Source organism: Physeter macrocephalus, chromosome 20, assembly GCF_002837175.3.
Source record: "Physeter macrocephalus isolate SW-GA chromosome 20, ASM283717v5, whole genome shotgun sequence".
In the NCBI taxonomy this organism is placed as follows: domain Eukaryota; kingdom Metazoa; phylum Chordata; class Mammalia; order Artiodactyla; family Physeteridae; genus Physeter; species Physeter macrocephalus.
This window is the reverse complement of record NC_041233.1, coordinates 10,060,647-10,086,930: the sequence shown is the minus strand read 5'-3', so window position 1 is coordinate 10,086,930 and position 26,284 is coordinate 10,060,647. Positions and strand designations below refer to the sequence as shown.

Sequence of the window (26,284 nt, the reverse complement as noted above, 5' to 3'; positions counted from 1 at the left end):
TTTAAATTTATTTATTTTTGGCTGCGTTGGGTCTTCATTGCTTCGTGCGGGCTTTCTCTAGTTGTGGCAAGTGGGGGCTACTCTTTGTTGCGATGCACGGGCTTCTCATTGCAGTGGCTTCTCGTTGCGGAGCACAGGCTCTAGGCACGCGGGCTTCAGTAGTTGTGGCTCACGGGCTCTAGAGCGCAGGCTCAGTAGTTGTGGCGCATGGGGTTAGTTGCTGCGCGGCATGTGGGAATCTTCCTGGACCAGGGTTCGAACCCGTGTCCCCTGCACTGGCAGGCGGATTCTTAACCACTGCACCACCAGGGAGGTCCTTGTCTCATTATTAATATCAGGAAGAAATATTCCAGTATTCATCTACTTAGTTTGATGTTTGTTGTATGTTAACTTTTTGTTTTTAATGAGGTTTCCTTCTATTCCTAGTGTAGTTTTTTAATCATGAATGTGTGTAAAGTTCTATCAAATGTTTTCCACATCTACTGAGACACTAATATGGTTTAACTTATTTTTTTCTAATGTGGTAGGCTAAATCAATTAACTTTTAAGTAAGTATTTGCTTGAATATGATTTCAAACTTAGTAAAGTCACTAGTAGAAAAAACTCATTCCGATTTCCCCCTGTGCACTGCATTTCCTCCATTTGTCCCTTGAGCACATACTTGAACTCTGTCTCTACACACACACACTCATTACTCTTTTTCTAAAGCATTTGAAAATAACCTGCAGACATGAGACTTCATTTCCCCTATGTACTTGAGTGTGTATTTTCCTGAAACAAAACACTTACTTACCTATGGACCCAAGTCTGGAAATAAACACTACCATCGAATTTACATACTCTTTATTGTCCCAACTATTCTATTTTTCCTTTTCATTTTAAAACATCTTCAGTCTACTCCAACCTGGAACAGTCTCCCAGTCTTTTCCTTTTATGTCCTTGACAATTTAAATACAGGCTTTACATTCTATACTATAATCTTTCAAGGGGGTTCATCTGATATTTCCACATTAGCATACTCTGGCTATGCTTTCTTGGTAAGAATACAGCATAAATGTGTTGGCTCTTCTCAGAGCATCTCACCAGGGAGTACATTACACTGACCTGTCCTACCATTGGTGAAGTGAACTTTGATCACTTGATTATGTTGGTGTCTGCCAGGTTTATCATAAAAATCACCATTTTCACCTTTGTAGTTGATTAGTATTTTGTGGCGAAATATTTGGAGATAATGCCAATACCTGTTCTTCATTAAACTTCTACCCACAAACTCTAGCCTATGTTGGCAACTACTTACTGAATCAACCACCAATATGATGGTTGCCAAATAGTGTTTTTTCTATTGCCATTATTCCTCCTACATTTATTAGTTGGCTTATAAAGAAAGCTTTCCCTCCTCTATGTATTTATTCACTTATTTATATCTGTACAAATTATTGGATTCCCATTTTTAAGTCACTTATATTATGCTATTGTTATTTTTTTTGATGTTCAAACTGTCTCAAATTTGGCCACTGGAACCTGTCCAAGGTGGTTCTTTTGTTCTTTTGACATGTTTCCATAATTCTTAGAACATTTTCTTATTGTCTGATAGATATTTCTCCCCATCTCTGACTTGGAATAAGCTATCACTCCAGAGACCTGCTCCATTTTTGGTGGGAGGATAGTATTTAGTAATTAATAACCTGGTAATTGGTGTGCTCAGTGCTACTGAGGTGTCAGTAGACAGATCCATAAAATACACACAAACACACACACAATGACTACTATAATTATTTCTGTGTATTTAAAATGAGTATCATTCCAGTCCAACACTCCAGGTGGTTTTCTAGCTTCCCCCCTTTCCATTTTTATAGAGACCTTTTCCAACAGTGAGGAACCTGGCTCTCATCATCTTCAATACATTTACTTATCATCATCTTCAATACATTTACTTATCTGCTCAATGTTACCAGTGTCTTAGCCATGCTAACCATCTCTTCCACTTGCCCCCAGCACTCTTGATGCAGGTTGTCACATCACCACAACACCTTTCTCATCCCTCACGGCAGGCCTATTTTGCCTCTTCAACTCTAGGAAGGGAAGGCAGAAGAGAAATTTACAAAGTGCAAGGGAGAAAGGAGAATCAGAGAGAGGAGTAGAAGGCCAAATGGAATGAATTTGAAATACTAAATCAATCCTTTGATTCCTCTAGTAAACATTGTTCAGTCAAGATATATTGTCCTTTGATATAGCTGGAATTTTTTTAATTTTAGGATTTTGTATCTAAATTCATAAGATAGTGGTCTATACTTTCCTGAAATGTCTTAAAGGTTTTGGTATCAAAGTTGTACTGGCCTCATAAAGTGAACAGGAAAATTCCTATCTCTGGAAAAGTTTATAAAAGTTTGGTATTATGTCTTTTTTTTTAACATCTTTATTGGAGTATAACTGTTTTACAATAGTGTGTTAGTTTCTCCTTTACAACAAAGTGAATCAGTTATACATATACATATGTTCCCATATCTCTTCCCTCTTGCGTCTCCCTCCCTCCCACCCTCCCTATCCCACCCCTCTCGGTGGTCACAAAGCACAGAGGTGATCTCTCCGTGTCTTTTTTAAATATTTAGAATAACTGCAGTGAAGCCATCTGTTCCTATGAGTTTCCTTTCTGGTAGATTTTTAAATATGACTCGGATTGTTTGCAGTTTTGTTAAGGTACAATCTACCTCTGGTATGACCTTGTGCTTTTATTGATAGCATGCTGTGTTTGCCAGGGGCCCATCCTACTGGCAGTTCCTGAATTCTATTCCTTTTGTTCTCAGTACTGAAAAAGAAAATCTACTTGTGTTTTTGAGCTTAGATTTTCAAGTTCCTGCCCTGTGTCAGTATTCTCAAAATTCTGAGAAACTGGCTATGTGTTTGAAGCCTCTCATGTTTCAGCATTTTTCACTCCAGCCTTGACTAGCAAAGTTCACTGTTCCCTGGTTTCTGGTCTCCCTGCACCCTAACCCCCTTTGGCTCACCAAGCTATAGCCCTCTGCCTGAGCCAAACTCAATATTCAGGTCCCTCCCTGTAGCCAGAATTGGCAAGTGTTCCCAGGAAAAACAGCTATGTTTTCCCATATACTTTCTGTCATTCACTCTTCTCCTGAATATTACCATTCTAGCCCTCTTTGTTCTGCAATAGGTTGCAAGTAAATAGATGCTTTTTGTGAACTGCTTTTCTAGTTGTTCTTAGTGAGTGCACTGGTCTGCTGCAAACTACTGTATCTTACTCAGTAGTAAAATCTATTTGTGCTTTTTAAAGCTCCATACTTAACAGTGTATATGTTTGTACATGAATGTTCTTTTTAAAAAATCATTTGTATCACATACGAAACATGTTAAGTATGTGGATAAATAAAGTTTGGTTGCAGTTAAGTCACTTCACAGCAGGATGGCATCTGGCCAAACAAACACTGGTAAGGCAGAAACTACCTATATTTCATACCACTTCCACTACACCAGGTAGCTGCATTCAAGGAACCTACATTGCCCCTTTGATCCACCATTTCAGGACAGGCCACTCAAAATTAGTCAGCCTCACAATTAATCAGAAATCCTGCTGGCAAGCTCCTGTCCTATGTATATCACCAAAACCAGGATATCTCTCTCTCTACCTGGACATCAGAAAATCTTCTTGCAGGCGGGTCCCCTTGCTAAAAATCTTCCCTTGTTTTCCATATGCCTGAGCAATAAACATGTGAGTTGCTTACAACCCCTGGTTCCAGTTGATGTCCAGTACCTTAAATTGGAAGGAATAGCACACCCAGCAATAGGCCAAATTGTATAAACGCTATGTCTAAATGCAAACATTCTCCACATTTCCTAAATGCTAGACACTTCAGTTCAAAACTGCTGATGTATGATAAGCTTAGGTTTAACTTAAAGCTTCTACCCACTTAAATTACTATCTGATGTCCACTGAAATGCTACTTCAAACATTTCACACAAGTCCAATAAAACACCAACTCATAGTAAATGCTTTCCTATAACTTCCTATAGTTTGTGCATTTTCTCTGGCCTGTGGATGAAGTCTTCTCTATGAATACTGGATAGAGGTTTCTACCCTGTGTGATTTCTCTGATGTTTAATGAGGTGTGGCTTTGGGTAGTAGGTTCCCTGTATTCATTCACCAATAGGTTTTCTGTACTCTGAGCTTTCTGATACACTGTATGGTCCAAATTCCAGTAGAAAATTTTCCTATGTCCAGAATATCTTCATACTATTTTCTTCCCTCTGTAAGTGCTGTATTATGAGAACTGACTTTAGACCAAAGATGTTCTCAAAATCTTAATAGATTTTTCTCCCTGCTTTGTGTTCTTTGTTCTATAAACTCTGGACTTCACCCAGAGTGATTTCCCTCATTTATTATATTTATAGGGTTTCTTCCCAAATGTGTTCTCTGATGTACAGTAAGTTTTGACTTCACATAGAATGATTTCCTGCAAACATTACATTCATAGGGTTTCTCCCCTGTGTGTGTTCTATGATGTGCAGTGAGTTTTGACTTCACACAGAATGACTTTCCACATTCGTTACATTCATAGGGTTTCTGTCTTACGTGAGTTCTCTGATGAACAATTAGGGCTGATTTCTGACGGAAGTTTTTCCCACATTCATTACATCCAAAAGGTTTCTCTCCTGTATGTCTCCTCTGATGTTCTGTGAAACCCGAGTAGTAGCAGAAAAATTTTCCACATTCAGTACATTCATAGGGCTTCTCGCCTGTATGAGTTCTCAAATGTTTAGTGAGAGTTGACTTCTCAGAGAAGGATTTCCCACATTCATTACATTCATAAGGTTTTTCCCCTGTGTGAGTTCTTTGATGTTTAATGAGGTCTGATTTTCTGAGAAAGGCCTTCCCACATTCATAGCATTCATAGGGCTTCTCCCCTGTGTGTGTTTTCTGATGTACAGTAAGGACTGACTTAAATGAGAAGGATTTCCCACATTCATGACATTGATATGGTTTCTCCCCTGTGTGTGTTCTATGATGTTGGGTGAGGGTTGACTTTTCACTGAAGGATTTCCCACATTCTTGACATTCGTAAGGTTTCTCCCCTGTATGAATTCTCTGATGTTTAATGAGGTCTGAATTCTTGCAAAAAGTTTTCCCACATTCATGACATTCACAGGATTTTTCCCCAGTGTGGGTTCTCTGATGTCTTGTGTGGGCTGACTTCTTGTTGAAGGTTTTTCCACATTCATGACATTCATAGGGTTTTTCTCCTGTTTGTATGCTCTGTTGTATGCCAAAGACTAATTTTTCATTGAAAAAGTTTCCACATTCATTATATTCAATTATATTGTCAATTGAGTGGCTTCTATGAATTGGAATGAGATCTGACTTCTGGCTCAAAGGGTGAACATTATGTTCAAAGAAAATGGATTCCTCAAAGAAATTTTCTCCACATTCATTAAATTCATAGGGATTCTCTTTTGGATGTGTTCTCTGATGAGCAAAGAGAGATGACATATCACAGAAGGTTTTTCTGTATTCAGTGTATTCACAGGTGTTCTGTCCTGTGTAAGGATTCTTATGTGTAACAAAGAGTGAATCCTCATGGAAAGCTTTCCTACATTCACTGTATTCAAAAGGTTGCTCCAAAATTTGAATTTTTTGATGCTGAACAGAGTCTTCATTAAGACAGAGGCCATTCCCATTTTTATTATATTCATAAGGTTTCTCTTCAGAGTGAATTCCTTCATGCTTGTTATCATGGAACCATTTTCTACCTTTGTTAAACTCATCAAACTTCTTTCTTGAATAGTTTCTACTGCTATTAATTAATTCTGAAATAGAGTGACAAGAAAGATTAGTTCACAAAGATATTCAGAGGAAATAGTTAGCATTAGGTTTCGGGAAGTTGATCAGTTTAGGTCCTTATCTCTTCATGCCTAGAATATGACAACAGTGTATACGTCCAGTCTTCTCTCTCTTTTCCATTCTACCCAGCAGCAACAAATCAGTATTCTAAGAGCCCTAACTCATAAAGGAACAGTACTAAAACCCAAGCTCTAATTCTTTTCTAGCTCTGATTCATGAGGAATTAAAAATAAGCAACAAAAGAGCAAATCAATGAGTGGACAAGCCATTCTTGCCACAGATTCAGACTTACAGCTCTATCGTAGGTATGGTATGTTCCCTTCATTACATCAGAGTTGGTCAGCAGTGGATCTCTCCTGACCATCAAACCCTGTTTCAATCCCTTCTGGCTTTCCCCCAGATTTCACCTGAGTTAGTATCAGTTTTCAATCCTGCTTTCATATCCATGTTTCAACATCTCTGTATACCATGAAAACCATAAGGAATAAAACTCTAAACCTGGTCCTAGAAATTTCTTTTACCTTTACCTTATGATTTTTTTTGTTATGTGTGGCTGTTTTTACTCCTCTACTATCTACAATATTCTATATCCTTGAGTTTAATGTCCAAAAACTGACAATATATATTTAAAAATTTACTTTATTGAAGTATAGTTGATTTACAATGTTGTGTTAGTTTCTGGTATACAGAAAAGTGACTCAGTTATATATAAATATATACATTTTCATATTCATTTCTATTATAGTTAATTACAGGATATTAAATCTAGTTCCCTGTGCTGTACAGGAGGACCTTGTTGTTTATCCACTCTTATATATCCTAGTTTACATCTGCCAATCCGAAACTCCCACGCTATCCCTCCCCTTTGGCAACCACCATTACATCTGCCAATCCCAAACTCCCACTCCATCCCTCCCCTTTGGCAACCACCAGTCTGTACTCTATATCCATGAGTCGATTTCTGTTTCATATATGTTCATGTCATATTTTATATTCCACATATAAGTGATCAATCATATGGTATATATCTTTCTTTTCCTGAATTATTTCACTTAGTATGGTAATCTCTAGGTCCATCCATGTTGTTGCAAATGGTATTATTTCATTCTTTTTTTATAGCTGAGTAATATTCCATTGTATATATGTACCATATCTTCTTTATCCATTCCTCTGTCAATGGACATTTAGGTTGCTTCCGTGTCCTGGCTATTGTAAATAGTGCTGCTATGAACATTGGGGTGCATGTATCTTAGAGTTTTGTCTGGATATATGCCTAGGAGTGGGATCATACGGCAATTCTATTTGTAGTTTTTTGAGGAACCTCCATAGTGCTGTATCAATTTACATTCCCACCAACAGTGTAGGAGGGTTCCCTTTCTCCACACTCTCTCCAGCATTTATTGTTTGTGGATTTTTAAATGATGGCCATTCTCACAGCTGTGAGGTGATATCCTGTTGTAGTTTTGATTTGCAGTTCTCTAATAATTAGTGATGTTGAGCATCTTTTCATGTGCCTGTTGGCCATTATCATCTGTGTGTTCTTTGGAGCAACGTCTATTTAGGTCTTGCCCATTTTTTGATTGGGTTATCTTGTTGTTGAGTTGTATGAGCTGTTTGTATACTTGGGAAATTAAGCCCTTGAGAACTGACAATATACTTTTTTAAAGTATTACTGAGACAAACATTTTTTAGCCATCATTTTACAGGTCTAGAATGAATATATTTTTCTTTGGGTAAGCCCAGCTGTTTACCCCCTATAAATTGCTCATTTTCATCTACTGTCATCTACTCCTTGCTGTTCCCCTGGTTCTGTCTCCTCTGTGTGTTCATTCACACACCTGTAGAGGTATTGATGTATGGACCTCTTTCTTTGGTGTCCTGGTGTGTTGGGCAGAGGACTTCTTGAGTTACAGATGTTTTACTGTTTGTAGGTTGAAGGGGAGTGACAAAATGAATATCTCAAACTGCCATGATGCTGACATCACTCAAAAGGATAATTTTTAAAAAACAGCTTTGTGTTATTTTGTGGCTACTACATCAGAGTATGTGTGTGATTTGCACCTAGGGATAGTTATCAGAAATGTTCAAGTATTTGTGCAGTCTGTGAGCAGTTTTACCTATAGTGCAGTTATTCCACTAGAAAGAGGTGTGGAATTTGTTCCTAAATTTAGCTGAAATGATGCATGATCCTGCCTCAGCCTGGAAGGCATTTAAATCAGCTTCAACTGACTGGCCGGAGTTGTATGGATGGCAAAATGTGCCACAGACTTCTTCCTTGCAGACCAAGGCAAAGTGTAGGCAAAATATTAGTATACCCTGCTGCACCTGGGTACAGCTGGGCCAGGCGAAAGGCTAAGAGAAGAACTTGAAGAGGAAATTATCCAGCTTTCTACTATAACAAAATGAGGAACAGCACATATGTAGAAAAACCATCCAGAAGTCACCTATGGAGAAGTAAAATGAGTAGCACTGTGGGACTCTACGGAAAATAATGTTACTTTTCTGCACAGTTAGGACTTTGTGAGCAACTGTTAATGAAACTTGGAACCTAAGGTCAAAGAATGAGATTGGGAGAGTAATTATTAAGGGTAGAACTGTAGAGAGATTTACATTTCAGTGGGGGTGCTGAAACCTGGGAGTCCTGATGACATCCTAGGTGTGAAGCTGGAGACAGTGGTCTTTGCTGAAACCTGGGAGTCCTGATGACATCCTAGGTGTGAAGCTGGAGACAGTGGTCTTTTTTTTCCCCTGAAGAAATTTATATACCACAAGGTTAAGGAAAGAATTCAGGATCCTCCCTAAGGGAGCAAAGGTTTTTCTTTCTCCTTTTAAATTTAAAAGAGGAGTGGGACAGCTACCTCTCCCTTCTACAGGAGCAAGCCCAGATTCATTTTATCAGTGTTCTTCACCTGCAATACCAACTTTGTGTGTATGTGTAGGACACCTAGCTTCTGTCTCACTGCACCAAGAGTAAGATATTATGGTACATTGGAACTACACAGTTATTATTTGGTTTTAAGTAAATAATATTTCACCATCTGTTCTGTTCCAGAAACTACATGTATTGTATTTATATTATTAACCAAGTTAAAAAATTTAACACTTTGAAATTTTAAATCTCCACAAAAAATAACTTCAGACTGAAATGGCTTTCTTGAATTTTCCAAACAGTAACACAATCTTGAAAAATCATGAAACAATGCTCAACTCATCTTACCAAAGTAGGACACTCTTCAACCCAAAACCTGGAAAGATTACAACAAAGGACAGCTACAGAATACACACACACAGAAAAACTCAGTGATTATAAAAACTGAATACATTATGATCAAGGAGGATGTATTTCAGAAATATCAGATTGGTTTAATCAAGACTACTCACCAGTACTAAGTAGGAAAAGACATATGAGTTATCTCATACAGAGATAGATAGCACTTGACAAAATTAAATATAATTCATGTTTTTTTAAAAAACTCTTAGCAAATGCGGAATAGAAGAGAACTTCCTTAAAACGATAAAGGGCATTTACAGAAATCCTTAAGGTCAAAATTAATGGTAACATACTGAACAGTATTCCCTGAGGTCAGAACTTCTGTACAACACTTTACTGGCTAGGAATGCCAGTACAAAAGGCAAAAAAGTCTGTATTCATACATGACAGAATTGTTTACACAGAAAATTTTTACAAATCTACAAAACAACTACCAGAAAAAGTGAATTCATTAGCAAAGTTGCAGGATACAAGGTAAATGTGCAAACAAACTTTTTCTATATACTATTTGTACTGTTTTTTTTCTATAATTGTTTAATGCTAGTATAAAGACAAAAATAATATAAAATATTTAGGAATATATTTAAAGAAAAATCGGCAGAACTGCTCAACTGAGAATTTAAAGACCTAAATAGAGGTATACCATGGTCAAGATGTCAGTTCTCCCCCAAATGAGTGATGCAATCCCAAATAACATCCTAACAGGTGTGTATTTGTGGAAATTGACAAGCTGATTCTAAAATTTAATGAAAATACAAAAGACCTATAACAGTATAGAATTGTCCAGAATGTCTAAAAACAGATATCATTTTAATACATTCTGTAGACTAAAGATGTTCTTGGCAACAATCTGTATTCATGCTGTAGAATACCCAAGAATCTTGAAGAAAACAGCAAACCTAGAAGGCTAACACTGCCAGATGTCAAGACTTACAATATTATAATAAAAGACAGTGTGGTATTGTCATAAAGATGGATAAATCAGTCAATGGAACAGTAAAGAAAGCCCAGAAACATACATATATGATCACCTGATAAAACCACAATTCACATGTAAGGCCAGATACTCTAAAACTCTTAGAGGAAAACATAGGCAGAACATGCTCTGACATAAATCACAGCAAGATCTTTTTTGATACATCATCTAGAGTAATGAAAATAATAACAAAAATAAACAGGATCTAATGAAACTTCAAAGCTTTTGCACAGCAAAGGAAACCGTAAACAAGACGAAAAGACAACCCTCAGAATGGGAGAAAGTATTTGCAAATGAAGCAACTGACAAAGGATTAATCTCCAAAACATAGAAGCAGCTTATGCAGCTCAATATCAAAAAAACAAAAAACCCAAGCCAAAAATGGGCAGAAGAGCTAAATAGACATCTCTCCAAAGAAGATATACAGATTGCCAACAAACACATGAAAGGATGCTCAACATCATTAATCATTAGAGAAATGCAAATCAAAAATACAAAGGGCTTCCCTGGTGGTGCAGTGGTTGCGCGTCTGCCTACCGATGCGGGGGAACCAGGGTTCGCGCCCCGGTCTGGGAGGATCCCACATGCCGCGGAGCGGCTGGGCCTGTGAGCCATGGCCGCTGGGCCTGCGCGTCCGGAGCCTGTGCTCCGCGACAGGAGAGGCCACAGCAGAGGGAGGCCCGCATACCACAAAAAAAAAAAATACAATGAGATATCATCTCACACTGGTCAGAATGGCCATCAACAAAAAATCTACAAACAATAAATGCTGGAGAGGGTGTGGAGAAAAGGGAACCCTCTTGCACTGTTGATGAGAATGTAAATTGATATAGCCACTATGGAGAACAGTATGGAGGTTCCTTAAAAAACTAAAAATAGAAATACCCTGTGATCCAGCAGTCCACTCCAGGGCACATACCATACTTCAAAAAGTTACACACACCCCCGCCCATGTTCATAGCAGTACTATTTACAATACCCAATAGATGGAAGCAACCTAAACGTCCATCAACAGAGGATTAGATAAAGAAGAATATACCATGGAATATTAGCCATAAAAAGGAATGAAATAATGCCATTTGCAGCAACATGGATGGACCTAGAGGTTATCATATACTAAGCCAAGTAAGTCAGAAGGAGAAAGACAAATATATGATATCACTTATATGAGGAATCTAATTTAAAAATGATATGGATGAACTTATTTGCAGAACAGAAAGAGACTTACAGATCTCGACAACAAACCTATGGTTACCAAAGGGGAAATATGGGGGCAAGTGATAAATCAGGAGATTGGGATTGACATATACAAACTACTATGTATAAAATAGATAATAAGGACCTACCTTATAGCACAAGGAACTCTACTCAATATTCTGTAATAAGCTATATAGGGAAAGAATCTGAAAAAGAATGGATACATATATATGTATAAATGATTCACTTTGCTGTACACCTGAAATTGACAACACTGTTAATCAACTATACTCCAATAAAAATTTTTTTTTAAAAACCCAGCTGTTGGCTTCCAGCCCACCTGATGTGAAATTATTTCTCTTCATACTCCGTGCCTGGCCCCAGTTCCCCTCTGTTCCACAATTTGTATGTGGATGAAAAGACAATGGTATTTTAGAGTAGGAAATACCTCTGCAGTGAAGTAGAAAATGCAATACTTTCGTCAGCTCAAAAGGAACAGTTCTTACTTCCTGGGGAATTCTGGAAATCATTCTTTGTATTTTTAAAAGCTGGAGAAACATTTTTTAACAGTTTCACTTAGCTCCACCACGTGAAAAGAGGTAATAAGTAATTGGGGCCCATGCCTACCTCACCATCCTATATGATTATCATACAAGCACTCTTAGGCTGCCCAAACATAGGAACGTCAACTGTTTAAAACTGCCCAGCTCTACAGCAAACCCCTGAGAATCACTCCAACATTGGGGAACACGGTGTGTTAACTCTGGATGTCTGACTGAACTCCCTTCATTCTCTAAGGGTCCTGTCATGGTTGTCTCTTCATCCACAAACTTGGGTTCTAGTTACATAGTCGTAAAAAAAAAGGGAATAAAAGGTGAATTGCAAAAAAAAAAAAAAAAATCACCACAATTCAGTGGAAGGAAGGACAGTCTTTTTAATAAGCTTCTGTTTATCAGAAGATATTAAGAAAGTGATAAGATGTAACCGAGAAGATACTTTTCAATACATGAAATTTGACAAAGGATTCATACCCAGAATATATTGTTAAACATCTCTAAATCAGTAAGAAACCAATAACCTAATAATATAAAAAAAGTAAATGACCTGAATAATCACTTCACTAAAGGAGATATCCAAATAAGCAACAAACATATGAAAAGATGCTCAACATCATTAGTCATCAGAGAAATGGAAATTAGAACTTATTAACACACCACAATGACTAGAATGGATCAAATTAATTAGACTGACAATATCAAGTTCTCAGAAGGATGTAATGTAACTGCAACTCTTATACATAGCTGGTGGCAGTATAATTTAGTACAACCACTTTGGAAAACAGTTTAAATATTACTAAAGCTAAATATGTGACTACTGTATACTCAGCAAGTATATTTCTGGCTCTACATCTAACAAAAATAAGAGTTTAGGTCCCCCAAAAGACATACACAAGAATACTTACGTAAGAGGAAATCAAGATGGCAGCAGTAGAGGACACTTAGCTCACCTCCCCCCAGGAACACATCAAAAATACATGTATTGGAGCAGGTCTCATTGAAAATGAGAAACAAACAATCTGGAGACTGGCAGAAGACTCTTACACAACTAAGGCTATAAAAAAGATCCATAGAGTTGGGAAGGAAGGAAAGAGAAACAATCAGTTCAGGACCTGTGCCCCTAGGAGGGGACACAGAAGAGGAGGGTCAAAGATCCTCCCTGAGGGGGGGAAGCAGTTCCAACCCCTTATTGGGCACCCTAGCCCTGGGGTCCGACACCAGGAAGATAAGGCCTCTTGGCTGGTATGAAGACCAGTGGAACCTGCAGTGTGGGGAGCTGTGAGAAACTTGGACTCTGCTCTTGAAGTGCACACACATGCTTGCTTGCTCAGGGAACAGGCATAGGAAGCAGACCGAGACTGCAGAAATTGGGCTGGTTTCCTGCAACTGACCCAGCACATGCCCCAGCCCACACAAAGTACCTGCTCCAGCCCCTCTTGCTCCACAGCGCAGCTCCCCACTAGGGCAAAGGCTGTTGCTACTGAGGAGCGTATGCAGTTTGGGGCATGGAGCTAGGTTGGACCTGACACTACATCTGAATGGTATGGGGTGGGGGCCACTGCCGGTGCAGGGAGGGGCAGCAGATCAGGAGTGTCCTAGAACACTGACTTGTGTGCCAGGACAAGCACAGAGTGCACCCTGGCCCGCACTGGGTACACGCCAGTCCGTCTTGCTCCAACCACTGCTTCCTTCTGGGGAACGGAACCAGCTCCGACCCAACCCTCCAGGCTTCTGCTCCACTACCTTAAGACCTGACACCAGCCCTGGCCCTGGTAGGCAGTGTTGACCACTGAGCGTAGAAGGAGCCCTGAGTGACATCTGGCTCCTAGCCCCTCCATCTCCAGCCCTAGCCCTCAGCAAGGTGTAGGTGCCAGAATACCCTGGGGGGAGATACTCCCACCAAAGCCACTGGGCACACACAGACTATATAGGGACCCACCCAAGGACACCACTCCAAGACCAGGATAGGTAACTGTTTCCCCTAATTTCACAGACAGAGAAAGTTAGGAAAAATGAGAAGACAAAGGAATTTGTTTCAAACAAAAGAACAAGAAAAAAACCCTGAACAAAATCAACTAATGAAACAGATATAATTTACTAAAGATTGTAAAGCATTAGTAATAAGCATGATAGCTGAACTAGTGAAAAGAATATATGAACACAGTAAGAATTTTAACAAGGAACTAGAAAACAAAAAAAACCAGTTGGAGGTGAAAAACACAATTAGTGAAATGAAAAATACACTAGAAGGAATTAAGAGCAGAATAGGTGATATAGAAGGATGCAGAAGTGATCTGGAAGATAGAATAATGGAAATGTCCTAATCAGATTAGCAAAAAGAAAAACAAACTTAAAAAAAAGGATAGTTTAAAGGACCACTGGGACAACATCAAGCATACTAATGCTCTCATTATAGGGGTACCAGAAGGAGAAGAAAGAAAAAACAGGTAGAAAACATATTTGATGAAATTATGGCTCAAAACCCTGAACCTAAAGAATAGATATTCAGGTGCAGAAAGCACAGAGGGTCCCAAACAAGAAAAACCCAAAGAGACTTACACCAAGACATATCATAATTAAAATGGCAAAGAGAATTCTCAAGGCAGCAAGAAAAAGTCACGTATAAGAAACCCCAATAAGGCTATCAGCTGATTTGTCTGCAGAAATTTTTCAGGCCAGAAGGGAGTGGCATGAGATATTTAAAGTGTTAAAAGGGAAAAACTTCTAACATAGGATACTCCACCCAGCAAGATTATCATTCAGAATTGAAGAGATCAAGAACTTCTCAGACAAGCAAAAACTAAAACAGTCATCAATAGTAAACTAACCTTATAAGAAGTGTTAAAGGATCTTCCTTAAGTGAAAAAAGGTGGGAGGAAGGTACAACAAGACATAAGAAACTATAGGATGAAGAAAATCCCACCAAAAAAGGCAAAAATATAGTAAAGGCTGTGGATCAACCACTAAAATAAAGCTGTTGTGAAAGTTAAAAGACAACATTTGTAAAATAAACTGTAACTACAATAACAGTTAAGAGATAGACATGAAGATGTAAAATATGTTAAAAACCAAAATGTGGGGGAATGTAGATCTTCTAGAATGTGTCTGAATTTAAATGACTATAAGTTTAAAATAAATACAGTTCTAGGTCAACATATATGAACCACATGGTAACTACAAATCAAAAACCCACAATAGTATTTTTTTTCTACTAAAACTCCCAGCAAACAAAGGTCTAGGACTGGGTGGCTCACAGGGGAATTCTACCAAACACATAACAAACTACTAATACCTACCCTTCTCAAACTATTTGAAAAAACTGAAGAGAATGTAACACTCCCAAATTCAGTCTACAAGGTGACAATTACCCTGATACCAAAACCAGACACAAGTACAGACCAATATCTCTGAGGAAAATAGATACAGAAATCCTCAATAAAACATTAGTAAACCAAATTCAACATTATATAAAAAGGATCATATGCCATGATCAAGTGGGTAGATTTATTCAAGGGATGCAAGGATGGATCAATATCCACAAATCAATGTGATACACCACATTAATGAAAGGAAGGATAAAAATCACATAATCATCTCAATAGACACAGGAAAAGCATTTGACCAAATTCAACATTCATTCATGATAAAAACTCTCATCGCAGTGGGTATAGAGGGAGCATATCTCAACATAATAAAGGCCATTTATGACAAACCCATAGCCAACAACATACTCAATGGTGAAAAGCTGAAAGCCTTCCTGTTACTTCCAGGAACAAGACAGAGATGCAGACTATCGCCACTTCTATTTAAACACGGTATCGGAAGTCCTATCCACAGCAATCACAGACACAAAGAAAAAATAAAAGGTATCCAAATTGGAAGGGAAGAGGTATAATTGTCACTATTTGCAGATAATGCTCCTGGGTATATATCTGTAGAAAACGAAAACACTAATTTTAAAGGATACATGCACCCCAGTGTTCACAGCAGCATTTACAATAGCCAAGACATGGAAGCAACATAGGTGCCCGTCGACAGACAACTGGATAAAGAAAATTATATATATACACACACACACATATATATACACACACACAACAGAACAGTACTCAGTCATAAAAAAAAATAAATTCTGTCATTTGCAGGAAATGTGGATGGACCTAGAGGATATCATGCTTAGTCAAATAAGCCAGGAAGAGAAAGACAAATACAGTATGATATCAATTACATATGGAATCTAAAAAGATAATGCAAATGAATGTATATGCAAAACAGAAACAGACTCACAGATAAAGAAAACAAATATGGTTACTGAAGGGCAGACTGAAGGGTGGAGGGACAAATTAGGTGTTTGGTTTAACAGATACAAACTACTATGTATAAAATAGATATACAGCAAGGATATATTGTACAGCACAGGGAATTATAGCCATTATCTTGTAATAACTTATAATGGAGTATAATCTGCAAAAATATTGAATCACTGTTGTATATCTGAAACTAATGTAATAGTAAATCAACTGTACTTCAATTAAAAAATATAACACCATTTTTCATATACCCCCAAATTCAAAATAAATATATTTTAAAACAAGTATGTTTCAAGTATGTACCCCAATTATGTTTCAATAATAGAATGGACAGATAAATTCTGGGGTAGTCACAATGGAACACTGCACAGCAATATAAAGCAATAAACTACTAATGTATATGACATATCTCACAGACATAGTGCTGATCCAAAGAAGGCAGACACTATACACACAAACACACACACACATAGTATATATACACATTTACATATTGTGTGTATGTATATACACAGTGCACATATACACATAGTACCTACTGTATAACTACAGTTATCTGAAGTGAAAAACAGGCAGACTTGATCTATGATAATAGAAGGGGGAGATGTTATTTACTGGGAGGAGGACACCAGGGAGCCTTCTGGGGTGCTAAAAAAATGTTCCATATGTTCATCTTGACAATGGCTATATGGGTGTATGCATATACAAAACTTTATTTACTTGAACACTTAAACATCTGTGTATTTAACTATGTAATTTACACCTTAAAAAAAGGATACCATTTGTGTATAAGAGTGACACTGGGGAGATACTGCACGATTCAATGACACTGGATAGTTGAGTCATGTTAACATGCTACTTCCAAAGGTCCAGAGCACTAAAACATGATTCCTGAAGACCATTTCAATGGCATTAATCTCTGAACTACCCCTTTGTGATCTGATTTCCTCCTAAACTCCATCTGGCTCATACTCCCAGACTCACCTCAGACTCACCTGGGACACACTGGCTTGGGGACTCTTCCTCCAATATCCATGGCTCCTCTCCTTGCTCCAACTTGAGGATCACTTCTGGTTTAGGGATGCAAAACCCTGTGAATGAGAATTATATGACATGAGACAAATTGGATGAGTGTCAGGGTCTTTGATACGCTGTTCTCAAAGAGTATACGATAAAAAAAAAAAAAAGCTCATCTAATCCTGTTATGGGGCAGAGGACAACACATTCTTTCTGGTACCCAAAAGGGATAAACTGTCCTTGGCCTGTAAATCCCAAACCTGAATATTATTATATTCTACAAAAATTCCACAGGTTTCTGTAAATAAGAAAAGACATGTATACTGGGGGTCTACATGGGAAATAAGCGCTACCTACCTACTGAGATGAGGTGGCTGTAGTTCTCCAGCATCACGTCCCTGTACAGCGTCCTCTGAGCAGAGTCCAGGTGCTGCCACTCCTCCTGAGTGAAGCCCACAGTCACATCCCTGAATGACAGTGATCCCTAGAAAAACATACTTCTGCTCAATCTGCAGTGGTCAGAGTCAGGTGATGTGGAAAAAGAAGTTTAAAGACTAATTCTTACCATTTTTCCTGCTGAAAATTGACCAGAACATGTTACAAAGGACCTCTACTATACAGCTTGTTTTGTGTTACACTTTGTGATTAAACAAGAAACCATGGTAGAAATACCATTGGTGGATTAATTTATTACTTAATGGAAAAATATCTGCATACCTTTATGTGCCTGAAAGTGTCCGAGTTTTCGAGAATTCCAAGTTGAAAAATATACTCTTCCTGGTCTCAAAGAGCTTATTCTCATAAGGAAAGATATAAAGATATACCTACCATAGGACTTAAAGGACCCATATCACAAATACGTACAATGCAGACAGATCATAAAGGGGTTCTGTGCAAGTTCATGTGAGAGTGTCAGCACCCTGGATTTCACTGAGCAGATAAAACTTTCAGTGCTTAAATATAAACAGTAGTTTCTTTGCAAATATGCGGCAAAACTGCAAGAAATGTTAAGACCTGAAAAAACATGTGGCAAGTCAATGGACTGTACAGCAGGACAGGAGAGCAGGTCTGAACCTGTGATGAGATAAAGGCTGCAGAGGCAGGGGCAAAAGGTTCAGGGGAGGAAACTAGGGAATATATTTGGCTTAAATTCTGTTGGTGATCTCCAAATATTTCATCACTCATCTAATCCATAAAATTCTTGAGGAAGCACCAGTTTTATTTATATTTATCTATAAATTAAATACTGTCAATTCACATATGAGGAAAGCTTAATTCTGTTACTTTTCAGATAAAAATGTAAATAAATAAGCTAATATTTTCTTCCCATGCCCTAAAGGACTGACAGTATACGATGTATGCAGAATTATCTTGCACACCCCCTTAGGGCACAGCCTCTCTCTCTTCCCCCATCTCCACTCACCCTAGGTCATTGCTGTGAATAGCATGAAGCCAATAGTGAAATGGAAATACACACTTCCATCCTAGTTATATAAACTAATTGTTGCCGAGGAAGCGATGATCCCAAAGTTGTTTTTTTTTTCCAAGTGAATCATTTAATGTGTGACGCTCAGTTTGATATTACCGTAAGTATTAACAGAAGAAAATGGGAAAGTATAAACATTTCCCCTTCTATCAAAAATGGGTTTGATGCCAGGATAAACTAGCCTGTTGATTTAACATAGCTGATTAAAAAGGCTAGCGAATCTGGAAGTAAAAAATGTACTTGGAAGCAATGTCCTCTGAGGCTTCATTCTCCTGAGGGCAGCAAAATGCTGAAAAATTTAACTGGCTCAAAAATTATACTGAGAGATCAAAAAGAAGAGCTAGTCACAGCTTGGGAAAAAATTTGGAGAACAGATGACACTAAATGTAGTTAGATGAATAATTCCAAAGTTTCCCTGGAGTTATAATAGCACTCTGAGGTAACCAAAGGGGCTATAAACTCATGCTCCTTTGAACAGAGTGGTTCTAAATGATTCTCCAGTGCACCCAGCTGTATTTTCAAGTATAATTCTAGTATTTGTACCTAGCAATACAGAAGAAAAAGCAGCAGGGAGGAAGTGTCAAGTATATAGGACATGAAAGGATTTGGCAGCCCTAGAATTCCCAGTTTGAATCTTTGTCATCAGGAAAATCCCACTCCAGCTCAGTCCAAGGTGAGGCTGGAGGTGGTGCTGTGGATGGCCTGTGACAAGCAGGAGGCAACAGTGTAAGTGCTGAACTCTGGCTTCCTTCCTTCATCTGCTAAAGAAACTCAAAATAAGGCTGTATGAAGAAAACATGGGATAATACACTGCTTGCTGATGGCCTTTTCTCAGGATCTTGTTGCAGACAGAGCTGTACCAAGCTAAGGAAGGCAGGAGAGAATGTTTCTGAGGGCAGTGTTTGCAATCTGTCACTATTTACTGTGCGAGTTCCACTGGAGACGTGTACACTTTCTCCAATCCCAGAGTCCACACCTGATCGGGAACTTTTCATTCTGAATTCTGATTGAGGGAAAATACTGATATCCAATGGGCTCTAAGGAGGAACTTTCAGTTTCTGTAACAACATCTGAGTCCTGTGCATTCTTAGCCTCAACCTTAACTAATGGGAAGAATTAATTCTAGAGATAACCTTCAATTAGTCTGTGACTTAACATTTATTAGGCACTTACTAATTATAAGGAACTATACTAGGCCTTAAGGGGCTTAAAAAAGATTAAAGAGACACACACCTTATTTCCAAAATGCTAACGCATTAGTTATCTGTGATAATAATTATTGTAATACAGGCAACTAACACTCTTGTACTGCTTGGAAGTTTCTAAAATGTCTTAACATAAGTGCAGTAATTAACGTCCAGAAAGATTAACTGATTTTTACAAGGTGACTTGGTTAGGAAATGATACAGCTGAGACTGAAGTCCAAGTCTTCTGACTTCTAATCTAGTATTCTTCCCATTTGCTCATTGTCTCCACTTGCTTTTAGCATTGGTATTTTCTGGATTAGGCTACTGTACAGTTTTTTGATGAAAAGACTGATAAAAGATTTGAATTTGGCAAGAAGGAAATATCACAAAACTTCTATAAAATACAAGACACAGATGTTTTATGCTATTTAGAAGTGACCAATATTACCTTTTCTCAGGATCTTGCTGCAAACAGAGCTGTACCAAGCTAAGGAAGGCAGGAGAGAATGTTTTTGAGGGCGGTGTTTGCAATCTGTCACTATTTACTGTGCGAGTTCCACTGGAGACATGTACACTTTCTCCAATCCCAGAGTCTACACCTGATCGGGAATTTTTCATTCTGGATTCTGACTGAGGGAAAATACTGATATCCAATGGGCTCTAAGGAGGAACTTTCAGTTTCTGTAACAACATCTGAGTCCTGTGCATGTCCTGGAAAGGTACCTGCCCACTGGCCAATTCACATGCTGTAATCCCAATGCTGTAAATATCTGTGCTGGATCGCCTATATTAAGAGGGGAGTCGCCTATATTATTAGCAGAGATGCTAAACAGGGAACTTGCTGAGCAAAGGGAGAGAGGAAGAGTTACTCCCAGAGGGTCTGCATGATCTGCCTTGGATGTTCTGGAAACCTCTTTTGTCAAGTCTGGGGAAACAGGAGGCAGGAGGAAGAGCAGGATAGACGCACAGTGACAATGAAACAGATGCTAGGCATACAGTATGCCAGATATCTTCAGAACATGGAAGTAGAAATATCAACTGGAAGTTTGGATAGATGAATCTGGAATTTACAAGTGCAGTATGAAAATAAGGATTTGGGTGAAAATCGCAACTCTGTCACTGGAGTCACCAGTGAATCAGATGGTCACAGAGGAGACAAATTGAGGAAAGAAAAAATACCAGCACAGAATCTGAGGGATCACCAATATTTGAGAGGCTGGCAGAAAAAAACAAAAAATAGGCTATGAAGGTTGAGAAGAAATTTTCTGAAATGTAAGAACAGAATCAGATGACGAGAATAGTGGGAAATAATAACACAGTTTCACAAATAACTGACACTTCCAATTAAAGATGGTGGACTTAAAACACACATCTATCTCTGATGCCTCCAACAATATAAGTGGAAGAAACAATAAAACAAAAGTAAAACAAACAAATGTGCCAATAACAGAATACACCAGAAAGACAATTTTATGCAACTTCTGGATGATATAAGTGGATAGTATCAGACAAAAGAAACTAGAAGCATGGTACCTACAATTTATACAAGCACAGAAGTGGGCAGAAGCAGCGGCTTCCAACCACAGCCAGAGACTACCAATCTCTAAGCCCTCCAACCAGGGCCAGGGGTCAGCATAGGTGCTAAGATGAATGACTGGCAAAGTAACTCACTGGCAAAGTAACTCACTGACAAAGTAACTGACTGCTAGGGCACCTTGGTGGACCTCCACTCTGTGGAGATCCAGCAGTTAATGAAGACCAAAGCTGAAGTGCAGCCATTCTATAAAGTCAGGACACTTTTTTTTTTGAACATATCTATATACAGTTGGCCCTCCATATGCACAGGTTCCACATCCACAGATTCAACCAACCACAGAATGAAAATATTTGGGGGAAGAAAAACTCCAGAAAGTTCCCAAAAGCAAAACTGAATTTGCCACATACCAGCAATTATTTATATAGAATTTACATTGTATTTACAACTATTTAAATGGCATTTACATTGTATTAGGTATTATAAGTAATCTAGAGACAATTTAAAGTGTATGAGAAGATCTACCACAAAGAAGGTGAGAATATACAATGGGGAAAAGACAGCTTCTTGCTGGGAAAACTGGACTACTTTCTCACACCATAAAAAATAAACTCAAAATGAATTAAAGACTTAAATGTAAGACCTGAAACCATAAAACTTCTATAAGAAAACATACGTAGGGGGGACTTCCCGGTTCAAGCCCTGGTCTGGGAAGATCCCACATGCCTCGGAGCAACTAGGCCCGCATGCCACAACTACTGAGACTGTGCTCTAGAGCCTGCGAGCCACAACTACTGAAGCCTTTGCACCTAGAGCCCATGCTCCACAACAAGAGAAGCCACTGCAACGAGAAGCCCGCACACCGCAACAAAGAGTAGCCCCTGCTCAACTCAACTAGAGAAAGCCCACACACAGCAATGAAGACCCAACCAGCCAAAAATAAATAAATAAATTTTTTTTAAAAAAAAGAAAGAAAACATACACATGGGACTTCCCTGGCAGTACAGTGGTTAGGACTCTGCATTTCCATTGCAGAGGGCATGAGTTCAGTCCCTGGTCAGGGAACTAACATCCTGTAAGCTGTGCTGTGTGGCAAAAACAAACAAACAAAAAATAGGCTCTCTGAACAAACGTATGGACACCAAGCGGGGGGAAAGTGGCAGGGGGTGGTGGTGGTGTGATGAATTGGGAGATTGGGATTGACATGTATACATTAATATGTATAAAATGGGTAACTATTAAGAACCTGCTGTATAAAAAAATAAATTAAATTAAATTAAAAAAATAGGCTCTCTGACATCAATCTTAGCAATGGTTTGGATATTCTGCTCAGGCAAGGGAAACAGAAGCGAAAATTACCCAGTGGGACTACATCAGACTAAAAAGCTTTGTACAATGAAGGAAACTATCAACAAAATGAAAAGGCCGCCTAATGAATGGGAGAAGACATTTGCAAATGATATCTCCAACAAGGGGTTAACATCCAAAATATACAAAGAACTCATACAATTTGACACTGGAAAAACAATGCAATTAAACCCAGGCAAGGAACTGAACAGACATTTATCTAAAGAAGATATACAGATGGCCAATAGACACATAAAAAGATGCTCAACATCACTGATCATCAGGGAAATGCAAATCAAAACCACAATGAGATATCACCTCAAATCTGTCGGAATGGCCATTACCAAAAAGAAAACAAATAATAAGTGTTGGTGAGGATATGAAGAAAAGGGAACCCTTACACGCTGTGGTGCGAATGTAAAACTGGTAAAGCCACTATGGAAAACAGTATGGAGAGTCCTCAAAAAACTAAAAACAGAACTACCATACAACCCAGCAACTCCATTTCTGGCTATTGCTGGCTATTTATCTGAAGAAAGTAAAAATGCGAATTTGAAAAGATATTCGCTCACCCCCCCCTACATGTTCACTGCAGCATCATTTACAACAGCCAAGAGATGGAAGCTACCTAAGTGTTCATCAACAGATGAATGTATAATGAAAATGTGGTATGTATGTGTGTGTATACATAAACACATACACATGTACACAATGGAATATTACTCAGCCATAGAAAGAATGAAATCTTGCCATTTGTGACAACATGGGTGTACCTAGAGGGTACTGTGCTAAGTGAAATAAGACAGAGAAAGACAAATACTGCATGATTTCACTTATATCTGGAATCCAAAAAACAAAACAAATGAACAAATATAACCAAACAGAAACAGAGTCATAGATAAAGAGAACAAATAGGTGGTTGCCAGAGGGGAGGTTGGTAAGGGAAGGAGAGAAATAGGTGAGGGAGACTAAGAGGTGCAAACTTTCAGTTAAAATAAAAGAGTCACAGGTATAAAATGTAGAGTGTGGGGAACATAATTATATAATATCTTCATATAGTAACAAATGACATATTACTGGTGATCATTTTGAAATCTATAGAAATGTAGAATCACTATGTTGTATACAAGGAACTAAAATAGTGCTGTAAGTCAATTATACTTCAAAAACAAACAGAACAACTCATAGAAAAAGATCAGATCTGTGGCTACTAGAGGTGGAGAGGAGGGGAAAGGGGAATTAGATGAAGATAGACAAAACATACAAGCTTTCAGTTATAAGATAAGTACTAGGGATGTAATGTACAACATGATAAAGATAAGTAACACTGCTGTATGTTATAAATGAAAGTTAAGAGAGTAGTAAATCCTAAGCATTCTCATCACAAGGAAAAAACATTTTTTTTTCTATTTCTTTAGTGTTGTACCTATATGAGAGGATGGATGTTCAAAACACTATCTGAACACAAGCTAAAGGAACAGAGAATTCAGTGACCACAGATAAGAAATAGACTTTGCAAAAACAAAAGCAGTTTGGAAAAGTCATTTGGATAACTGTAGTCATCAACAATCAAGAACAGCAAAATTTGGAGAAAAGCAAGGAAGTAATTTCTAAAATTACAACATTATGATATACAAATGTCCAGTTTCAACAACAACAAAATCACAAAGCATACAAAGAAACAAAAAAACAAAAAAGTATGGCCCAATCAAAGGAAAAATATAAATTGACAGAAATGTCCCTGAGAAGACCAGACATTGAACTTCCTAAACAAAGGCTTTAAGTCAACTGTATTAAATATGCTCTAAAAAAATAAAAGAGAGGTAGGAGTCAAGATGATGGAGTAGGAGGACGTGGAGTTCACCTCTCACCAAAAATACGTCAAGAATACATCTACACTAGCAGAGGTCCTCAGACACCTAAAAGGACAAGAAAAAACCCCGTGTAACCATGTAGGACCAAAGAAAAAAAAAAAGCCCAGAAACAGGATGGACTGCACCCCTGTTGTGGAGCTAAAGGAGAGGAGAGGCTGCCACACCCTAGAGCCCCCTCACCAGTGGGGAGATCAGTTGGGACAAAAGGGGAGCAGACTTCAGGGGCTTGGAGGAGAGAGCAGCAATCTGTCTGTGGCAGGCAGGACAGAGTGAGACCTGTAAAGGTGGTCTGTGCCACAGCCCTGTGCACCCCAGGCTGAGATGTGTCCACCAGTACAACGGGGGCTGGGGGCTGGAACAGGGTGCTTGGAGAACAGATCCGAAAAGAGGACTGCTGTTGGCTGCAAGGAGACAACATGAAGGGGTGGGAGTGAGGAGCTCCGTAACTGGGAATGCTCAGGGAAAAAGCCCAGGCTGCCAGAGACGCGAAGCATCATTGTTGAGTGACACACAGAGAGCGGGGCCACTACTGTTGCCTCTTTCCCCACGTGCTGGCTGCTTCTTCTACAGGCACTAGGAGGGGCTCCTGCCAGAGTGGGCTTGTGTGCCCCCGGTGGCCGCCTCCGGCCCCTCCCGCCTGGGCGGGCACGCATGCCACAGTCAGTGGCCACCTCTACCCCTCCTGCCTGGGCAGGCTCATGTGCTCCTGGTTGCTGCCCCAGGCCCCTCCCACCTGGGAGGGCTTCGTGTGCTCCAGGGCAGCCCCGGGAGCAGATGCCTGTGGGTAGCCCACGTGCAGAGGTGAGGCTGAAACCACAGCAGAGCCCCAGGAGCCATGCAACTAAGAAAGAAAAGCTGAAATCTCTCCTCCCACTGTGTGAACCATGGAATTACACCCCCACGACTGGCTTTGTAAACTCAGCACCTCAAGAACATCTGAAGGGACAACAAGTGTTCCTGCAGCTGAGATGGGTCTAGCTTTAGCAGCTATGGACTTTGTGGGCAAGTACACGTGGGATATTGGCCAGGCCAGAGTCTGCGTTGCCTCCACAGCGCCCACAGTGGTTCCAGATGCATGATTACTGCAGTCCTGGGAACTGACCTCAGTGGATCTATGCTGGTGGCCTGGTGAAAACAATGCCTGAGAGACACGAGGGCCAATAGCTGGCATACCCACGGTTAAAGTGGGGCTGAAATCAGTGCCAGCGAGAGTGGAATTTGTGAGCTGGGACAACGGGTGAAAGGTGACGCAGCAGAGCACACTCAGAAGTGAACACATGCAGAGGAGGTGTACTCAGTGGCTTCTCTCCCAGTGGGAGTGGTCCAATACAGCCTACCTTGCACCGCAGATCAGAAACACAGCTAAGAAACAGACTGGGGGCCTCTTCAACAACAAATTGGGAGCAGGCCCCACCCCTGACAGGGCAGTGACAACCACAGAGCAAAGAGAAGGCCCCGCTCAATACCCAGTGCAGGATCTGGTCACTAAAACATCAGTCACGGGCTTCCCTGGTGGCGCAGTGGTTGAGAGTCCGCCTGCTGATGCAGGGGACACGGGTTCGTGCCCCGGTCCGGGAAGATCCCATATGCCGCGGAGCGGCTGGGCCCGTGAGCCATGGCTGCTGAGCCTGCGCGTCCGGAGCCTGTGCTCCACAACGGGAGAGGCCACAACAGTGA

General features: G+C 39.4%; 1 protein-coding gene across 5 annotated transcripts in view; it reads right to left on the bottom strand.

Annotated features, from left to right (window-relative positions):
* Positions 1-1,982: 1,982 nt before the first annotated feature.
* Positions 1,983-26,284, bottom strand: part of ZNF37A (zinc finger protein 37A) — a 62,693-nt gene continuing 38,391 nt past the window's right edge. For 2 of the 5 annotated variants that reach the window (XM_028481069.2, XM_007109204.4), the window contains 3 exons: positions 17,537-17,663; positions 17,158-17,253; positions 2,544-5,817 (listed from right to left, as the gene is read on the bottom strand). In XM_028481069.2, the coding sequence (XP_028336870.1) occupies positions 4,367-5,817; positions 17,158-17,253; positions 17,537-17,570 (1,581 nt within the window). In that variant the 5' untranslated portion in view covers positions 17,571-17,663 and the 3' untranslated portion in view covers positions 2,544-4,366. Of the gene's footprint in view, positions 2,073-2,543; positions 5,818-17,157; positions 17,254-17,536; positions 17,664-26,284 lie in introns of those variants that run through there. The other 3 variants (XM_028481070.2, XM_007109206.4, XM_028481071.2) reach the window with 2 other exon arrangements.